At 44.8% G+C, this 8,251-nt stretch overlaps 2 protein-coding genes across 2 annotated transcripts; both read left to right on the plus strand.

Moving 5' to 3' along the window:
* The first annotated feature begins 247 nt into the window (after positions 1-247).
* Positions 248-5,074, plus strand: LOC124704643 (glycine-rich RNA-binding protein 2, mitochondrial-like). The gene is made up of 5 exons (XM_047236917.1): positions 248-402; positions 510-631; positions 713-781; positions 874-980; positions 4,264-5,074. The coding sequence occupies exons 2-5, from the start codon at positions 523-525 to the stop codon at positions 4,816-4,818; spliced, it is 840 nt and encodes a 279-aa protein (XP_047092873.1). The 5' UTR covers positions 248-402; positions 510-522; the 3' UTR covers positions 4,819-5,074.
* A 1,409-nt stretch (positions 5,075-6,483) lies between these two features.
* LOC124697793 (WUSCHEL-related homeobox 8-like) lies at positions 6,484-7,284 on the plus strand. Its single transcript, XM_047230334.1, has 2 exons — positions 6,484-6,688; positions 6,770-7,284. The coding sequence occupies exons 1-2, from the start codon at positions 6,484-6,486 to the stop codon at positions 7,099-7,101; spliced, it is 537 nt and encodes a 178-aa protein (XP_047086290.1). The 3' UTR covers positions 7,102-7,284.
* The last annotated feature ends 967 nt before the right edge of the window (positions 7,285-8,251 follow it).

Here is an 8,251-nt window from a genome sequence, read left to right on the forward strand (position 1 = left end):
ACCAGGGGCACAACTAGACCGAATTACGCCGTCCGGATGGAAAAAAGGCTCGCCGGGGGCCTCGTCGGGGGACGAGTGAAGATGCTCTTATGGACACAAATCAATCTGCTCTGCATTCACGGCCCCCAGCCGTGCGCAAAAAGAAAAGGAGAATATCATTTTCTCTCCACAGAAAAGAAAAAAAACATTTAAAAACAATCTGCTCCCCATTCACGGTCGCCAGACCCCAGCCCCTGAAGCCCTACAGGCTAACCAGGCGCCGCCGTCCCCTCCCCCAAACCCTAATCCCGCCGCCTCTCATCGCCGCCGTCACCATTCCCTTCCTCCCTCGCCGCGACGCCGCGCTCCCGCCGTCTCCGCCGTCTCCGCCGCGCCCTCAACCTCCGCCCATTGGATTTTGAGGTACGACCTTCCCTTCATCCAGATCCAGGGATTTCTTAAACCCCGCTGACCTGCACAATTTATCGGCGCACTCCCCGCAAACCCATCTTGAATTCGCCGTCTGGCAGGGATTCCCGAGAGATGGCGTTCCTCCAGAAGCTCGGGACTATCGCCAAGCGATCCGCGGGTTCCGGCTCCTCGCTGCTCCAGGCGGTCCGCTGCATGTCCTCCTCCAAGGTCTTCATCGGAGGTTCGGGGATATCTCTCTCTCCCGTATTCCTCATCTCTCTCATGCTGTATATCGTTTTAATAACCTGTTCCGCCTCTGCAGGCATCTCGTACGGCACGGATGAGCAGAGCCTCGGGGACGCGTTCTCTAGCTACGGCCAAGTCATTGAAGGCATGTTTCCGTCTTGTTTCTCCGTTTCACATTGGTAGGAACATGTTTCTGCCCCTGTATCTGTGGACAATAACCCTGTCTCGTTTGTTCAGCCAAGGTAATCATGGACCGCGAAACTGGAAGGTCAAGGGGGTTCGGTTTTGTGACCTACACTTCGGCAGAGGAGGCCGGAGCTGCCATTACTGGAATGGATGGGAAGGTGTGTCACATTAAACCGTTTGCACTTCGAATGTCAGATGCTGGTGAACCTTATGCGTTTTTTTCCTTATCTAATTATTCTCATGGTTTATTAGTGACGAGTCATCTAAATGTGTTTGTATGTTGTATGCGGTGTAATTGCTTAGAAGCTGCACTAATTGGTAATTGCTAACAAGGGCCTGTGGTTTATTAGGTTATCTTGAAAAATTGATTCGGTGAACCAATAACATTTGGGTGTGCTATGTAGATTGTTATTTGTGGAGTTAAGTTACTGTGGCAATGTACCACAGCTGGCTCCGATCTCATCCAACGAAATACAGATAAAATGATCTTATTTAACAGTATTGTAAGGTAAGAGTTGAGATGATAAAGTTAGTTTCCTTTATCCTAGAGATTACTTTTGTAAGAACCAGTTCAAGCCAATAAATAGTCAAAGCTCAAAGCTAAACCAAGGCTCAGGATCTCCCTACCTTGTTAGAGAAGGGACCCCTGTCACGCTAGACGAGGATGAGTTCCCTAACCTTGTGGATGCTGATTTGTATCCACAACAGCATAACTGATGGAACCCATAGTGATAACACAATGACCTAGTTTTTATTTATTGAAAACGTATTATGTTGTTTCATTTTGTTGTGGATACCATTATCAATATAAATAGTCAGCGATGCTCTGGAATCAGGTTTGCATTGTCATATTAAATATTGAAAGCGATTCCAATTCAGCACAAGCTAATGAAGGGATCTTGTGAATCATGTTAATTTAGGGACATGCTTTGTGTTGTTGGATACTTGGATGTTATTGTTTATATATAATATATATAATGCAGAATGCTGAAGGTGAATTTGATTTTACAATAGTATCTATTTTTTTGGAACTCATGTGAATTAGGGACATGCTTTGTGTTTTTCGATATTATTATTGTTATTTATATAGTGCAGAATGCTGAAGGTGCATTTGATTCTATAATAGTATCTATTTTTTCGTGTTTCATGTTATAACTGAGATATATCATGGTAAAGTGAAATTCCATCTCTAATGGTCTGAGTAGTTGGTATCATAATATTATTCAGCAGCTTGTTATTTGTAAGATAAAGTGATAAACACAATAACTCATTGTGGTGCGTCAACTAAAAAACAAGCAATTGTTATTTCATGATAAATTTGAATTCCACAATGACAGTACCATTATTAAACATGACTGGTTCAATGGGAAATTTCCTTTCTAGCACTTCACTGCCGAATAACAATGACACTGCCGTTACATTTTCCATCTATGACATCCTGGTATCCAATATGAAAGACTAGTTTGTCCTTTGTCGCAAAATACTGGAAATTGATGCTAATTAAAAGTTTTGGTCCAACGGTCTACCATGTTGGTGCCAAAAAAAGGATGAGATGAGGGGCCAAATCTTACTAATGGCTTCCAGATACAAAAATGGCAATGGAAAAAATTTAGGACTGCAATGTTATGTTTTCTTGAATCCATTAGATTAAATTGATTGTTTTGTCAGTAAAATGTAGTCCGCAAGGATTCTTATAAAAAATTCCTATGGATTACAATCTTTGGAAATGTTCTGAAGGATTACAATCCTCCCAAGACACATATGAATCTATTGAAGTCCTTTGAATCGACGGCGCTCTAACCATTTTAGTATGTGCCAATACTTTCTGAAAAAGTGTTGACAGATCACATCGAAATAGGCCTGCTAAAACTCAAGTATCATGTACCAAAATACAAAGCTGAGCGCTTTTATCTTTTTGAACTTTACAGTAACCTACTATGCTATTTGAAAAATTATACATGGCAGGCCTGCTAACACTCATGTATCGTGCACCAAAAAATGAAGCTGAACGCTTTTATCTTTTTGAACTGTACAGTAACCTACTATGCTATTTGAGAAGTTTTACATGGTTGATTGCCATGGAACCTAATTACTCAATGTATTGCTTTTTGTCCACATTCACAAGAACTGCATTCCTCTCCGAGCCAAATATATTTCGATGAGTTAGAGACTAAAAGGTGCTTGTCAACGACATTTTCTTTAATTGGCAGCATCCCTTTTAGTGCTTCATAGTATCTCAGCTTGTGCAGTGCTGATTTCAGTTACAAAGAGGCAAAGCAACAAATACTCTAGGACTAGCACAATCTGCCAGCCACTGTAACTGCGGCTGGTATATAGTCCTTTCATCTCAAGCGTTAGGTAGCTTGTAGCTATTAGCTGTTAAATCATGGACCCAAATCTTCTGTCTCCCCAAGGAGCAAACAATGTTCCCTTTCCGAACTATGCCAGCCTGACAGTCTTATCCTCTTGCCAACTAGCACTTACGACTGAGATCTTGGCAGGAATTTTTGCAATTGTATTTCCTTGAAGTTCAAGATGTGTTAATATGGCATTAACATTTCAAGTTAACATGATTTTGACTCGATTTATAATTTCTAAGGCGGTTTCAATTAGGAAAATGTTAAAAGTTGGTTAGAGGCATTGGCTAGTAATGTTGGGCTATGCAAGGTAGATTCAGGGAAACTTTTATCTGATGAACTGAAAACTGCATATTCTTAATAGCCTTATGTCCTGAATGTTGTTAATGTAGATTGAATATGGAGCAGATAGTGTTGAGGATGGGGGACGGGAGCCGTTGACTATCTTAGGCGACCACCTTGATTTTCCTAACAATTGCTCTTATCTTGTTGTGTCTAACTTAAATGGTTCTGTCATTTTCAAATTAACTTTTTATTCATCCAAAAGAATGGACAAGTAATAAAAATGTCTTTAAGTGTCATGGCCAGTCGTCCTATGTTGTTTTTGTAACAGAATTGTAGTTTTCTTCCTTTTGTCTTTTGTTATATTATATACCATGACTTGAAATCAGTTTAAGATTGGACTTTACATATCATTTTAGGTAATGTTCCCATATGACTTCTTTTGGTCCAATAGAGGTTGTGTGTTCAGAACTTTTCTCTTTTTGTGATAGTTGTGCAATTGGTGTATTGCTGTTTCGTTTGATTTGTTATTCTGTACTTGTGTTGCACGTAGCATCTTTTTTCTTCATTGAGGCTGATATGTGATCCTATTGTGATTAATTTATGGTGCAAGCTGGATCAGTCTTTGTCCACTATTTGTTCTTTTTCTTCTATTATTTAAAATTATTATAGACCAAAATTCGCATTTCTATTCAGAAGCGTATGCGATTCCATTTGCTTGTTTCTTGTTAGCAGCTCAATCTGTCTTCTATAATTGTTCATTGTCGGTTCGTTTTCTAATATGGTTCTTCTGCTGTACCAGGATCTGCAGGGTCGAATAGTGAGGGTGAGCTATGCTCATGACCGTGGTAGTCGTGCTGGTGGCTTTGGTGCTGGTGGTGGCTTTGGCGGCGGTGGTGGTGGATATGGCGGCAGCGGCGGCGGTGGTTACGGTGGAGGAGGCTACAGCGGGGGTGGTGGATACGGTGGAGGAGGCTATGCAAGTGGTGGTGGCGGCGGATACAATGCTGGGAACTATGGTCCCCCTCAAGGTGGGCAAGGTGGCTATGGGGGTGGTGATGCTGGTTACACAGGTGGTGGTGGATATAGTGCTGCTCCTGGCAACTACGGCGGCGATGGCCTGAATCAAGGTGGTGGAGCACCTGCTGCGGCATTTGGAGATGGAAACTACGGCGCAAACAATGATGCCTCTGCTGGGAAGCTTGATGACCTGCTAAGTGATCTCAAATTCGATGTTTCTGGCAAGGAGGACGTTGCTGTGGATGCGAAGACCAGTGACGGCCAGGATGACTTGCTTGATGATGATTTCAAGGCTGAAGATGTGGCCGAGGATGACTACGCGAACAAGAGAAGCTGAATGTGAGTCCAACAAGAAGCTCTATCTGAATAATTTTTTCATGGATTTGTTCTCCATGACCAGCACCTTATTTTGGTAGTTTCCCAGGATGAAGATAGTAATAATATACTGTTTGCGAATGAGTTGGATTCTGTCTTGTTAGATACGTTCTCTGTATGCGTGCTTTGTGTTATGTGTGTGTGCTGGACTCCTAATATGATACAAAGTTGAACCCTCTACTCGTATGTGTATTGAATTCATGGAATTTGCTTTCTCAGTAGCAGCTTGATCTACTTGTGGTATATATAGCTCATGGATAGAAGTTGATGTGCGCTTGCACCTAGTTTCTGAAGTTTGATTCGTTTGGAGGCTTTGCAACGATTTGGGCCGTACCACGCTTCTGTACAACCGTCCATTTTTTCACCACCCTGGGCTCATTCAAGCATGCGCTCGCTCGCTGTTTGGAAGAGATGGCATGCCGAGGTGTGAGCCGACCAGGGCTTCTTCCTTATCTGGGATTCTGGGAGATTTTTTTTTTTCCATTCTGGAGATTCAAACAGCAAATTCTCCTTCAGTTATGTACCACTGCACCAGCCTTTCTGCGTCAGGCAAGTCCGGATTTACTTTTAACAAGCTTGAGCTGATTGTGTCCACAGTTTTGCCGTTGAATTCATTGACACTACCACCATTCAGAGCAAGTACAGGATCAAATCCAGAAATCCAGAAACGCACATCGAGTACACCAGCTGACCATTGCAGAAATTCCCTCAAAGAGTTATTTCCACACTAGAACCAGACCATTTTTTCCTCGTCATTGTGAGAGAAGGGTTAACTGACATAACAACAGGAGCTGGTATTCCGAAAGTAGCACACCGGAGCAGTGGTGGCGGTGGTCGTCTCAGACGTTTTCGTTGCAAGAGCCAACGGAAAGGGGGTCTTCATTGCACAAGCCAACGAGAAGTGGCCCTCTGATCATATTTGCGAAATTCCGAAACTCTTTTAATCAAAAATTTCGAGAATATTTGACATATGTATATTTGGCAGTATTGGATCTGTAATGATCTCCTGCTTTATTTCTAGGACAGGCTTCTTACCATCCAAGTCTCCTATTTTATAAACTGACCGACAGGCTCAATATGGACACGTACCGCGTTGCATCATTTCTCATACTCTGTCATATACCTCAAGCAGGTACATCGCCTCCTTCCCCCCTCTCTTCCTCCTGCCGCCGTTGATAGCCGCTGCTTCTGTTGCTATATCTGTTGCGCCGCTGCTGTCAACTTGCTGCTGCAATTGCCAAATACCCATTGCTGCCGTCCTATATTATTAGCTGCCGCTCTACACTTCGGATGTTCAAAGATCATGATATGTTGTTTGTTGTCAGTTAGAATTTCATGGTTGATCTTAAATTATTTATCACTGGATGCCAATATGTTTGATTTTGTCAGCTTTAGAATTACTATTTGTACTGTACTGTACTTGTTTGCGTCGGTGCAATGGAACAAATACGGTACGATTGTTGTATTAATTACCTAGCATGGCCTTCTGGTATCTGTCGGGCGGATTTCCTTCCGTTTTTCATTGCACCAGGGACCAAACTTTCTTCTCTTCCAAATTCCATTCTCTTTGTCTCCTTTCACGAGAAGAATCTGTGTGCCTCCTGTAGCGGCCGGCCGGCGGGGCGCCATGAATCGGGACAAGGGCAAGGCCTGCGCCTCCACCACGCCGGCGGAGGTGAGCGGCGGCGCATGGGAGGTGCCAGGGTACGTCATGGTGATGACGGACGAGCAGGTGGAGGTGCTCCGGAAGCAGATCTCAATCTACGCAACCATCTGCGAGCAGCTCCTCGAGATGCACCACGCCCTCACCTCGCACCAGGGCTCCATTGCAGGTATATATGTACACCCATAGCAACTGCTACACGTACGTACTTCCTCTCGTGGTCAGCTGATTGAGATTTCGTTTTCTTCAGGCGTGAGGTCCGGTGGTAATCTGTACCGTGATCCTCCGACGGTTCATGGAGATAAGAAGTTCACCGCGAGGCAGCGATGGCAACCGACCCAGATGCAGCTGCATATCCTCGAGAGCATTTTCGGCCAAGGAAATGGAGCGCTACCGGGCAGGCAGAAGATACAAGACATCACGGTGGAGCTCTCGCAGCACGGCCAGGTCGCGGAGACCAATGTCTACAACTGGTTTCAGAACCGACGTGCGCGTGCCAAGCGCAATCTGAAGCGCAAGCAGGCAGCATCGCCGCTAAATAACGGTGAATCTGAAGCTCAGGCACCCAGCTCCTCTAACTAGATCATGATGGCGCACGGATGTTGCTGGGACGTCTATTTTAGACTTGGATAAACCGATTATTTGTTCTTCACCGCAGGATTTAGTCATATAAGATAGAGGTTCCGAGAAATATCAAGGATTTAGCCATGCATATTTAGGTCTGATGTTTTTATGGTGCCGCTTCAACTTTTTTGGTGTTGGTTCTGAACTTCTGACAACATTCATGTAGGATGCGTTTGGTAGCATGCATCCCCCTTGGCTCGCATCGGGCCAACAATTTTCGGCCCGTTTGGATGCCTGCAGCCCACTGCGTTGTTGCATAAACCGGGTTTTAAAGCACCCCGGGAGCCAGAAGCCTGCACGCGTGGAGAAGGGAGGCGGAGACGCCGCGTTTCTTCGGGAACACGCGCCCAAACTGTCACATCACCCGGCGGTTCCCCTCCCGCCGACCAATCCACCGCACCGACGCAGGGAGGAGCACCGCTACCGGAGGAGGAGACGTCGGCGACCAGGACCTCGACATCGGCCGCAATCTGCTCCGCAGTACTCATCGGCATCTCGTCTTCGCCCGCGACCTCGAGCTCGTCCTCGGTCGGAAGAATGGCGGTAACGACCTCTCCATCTCACCTTCGTACTCGTTCTGTTCAAACATGCCATTCTCGGGCATTTCCGACGACATGCACATTAGATCTGCTAGGGTTTTCGTTAGGATAACGGTAGGATTGACGTTTTGCAAGGTGTTCGTCCCTATTTCTTGCAGTTCTTGTCCAGTTCTTGCATTTCACGGTTTCGATTTGCTAGATCTGTTACTATAGTGTCAGATTGCGGTAGATCCTTCCTAGATCGTGCTTTGGATTGCTGAAACTGGCAGATCTTACTGTGCATGCGAAGAGGGGAAGGGTTTTTTGTGCTGGGGTTTAGCATGTTGAGATTGCTGTGCGGAATGAGTCGCGGTAGTTTGCTGTAGATTGTGTAGTTTCTGATTGAACTAGGCCGATGATTGTAACCGGTAATCGTAGTGTGAGAAGATGATTGATCTGAACCTATGGCATGACTGAACATCACCATGCCATTGGTTCCTTGCTTTCCATGTTTGTACTTCTTCAGTTGTTCAATGGCCAATGATTTAACTATGGCACAATGGAAGGCAGTATGTTGCCCTCAAACTTAG

The sequence above is a fragment of the Lolium rigidum genome, chromosome 3 (assembly GCF_022539505.1).
Source record: "Lolium rigidum isolate FL_2022 chromosome 3, APGP_CSIRO_Lrig_0.1, whole genome shotgun sequence".
NCBI classification, from domain to species: Eukaryota; Viridiplantae; Streptophyta; class Magnoliopsida; order Poales; family Poaceae; genus Lolium; species Lolium rigidum.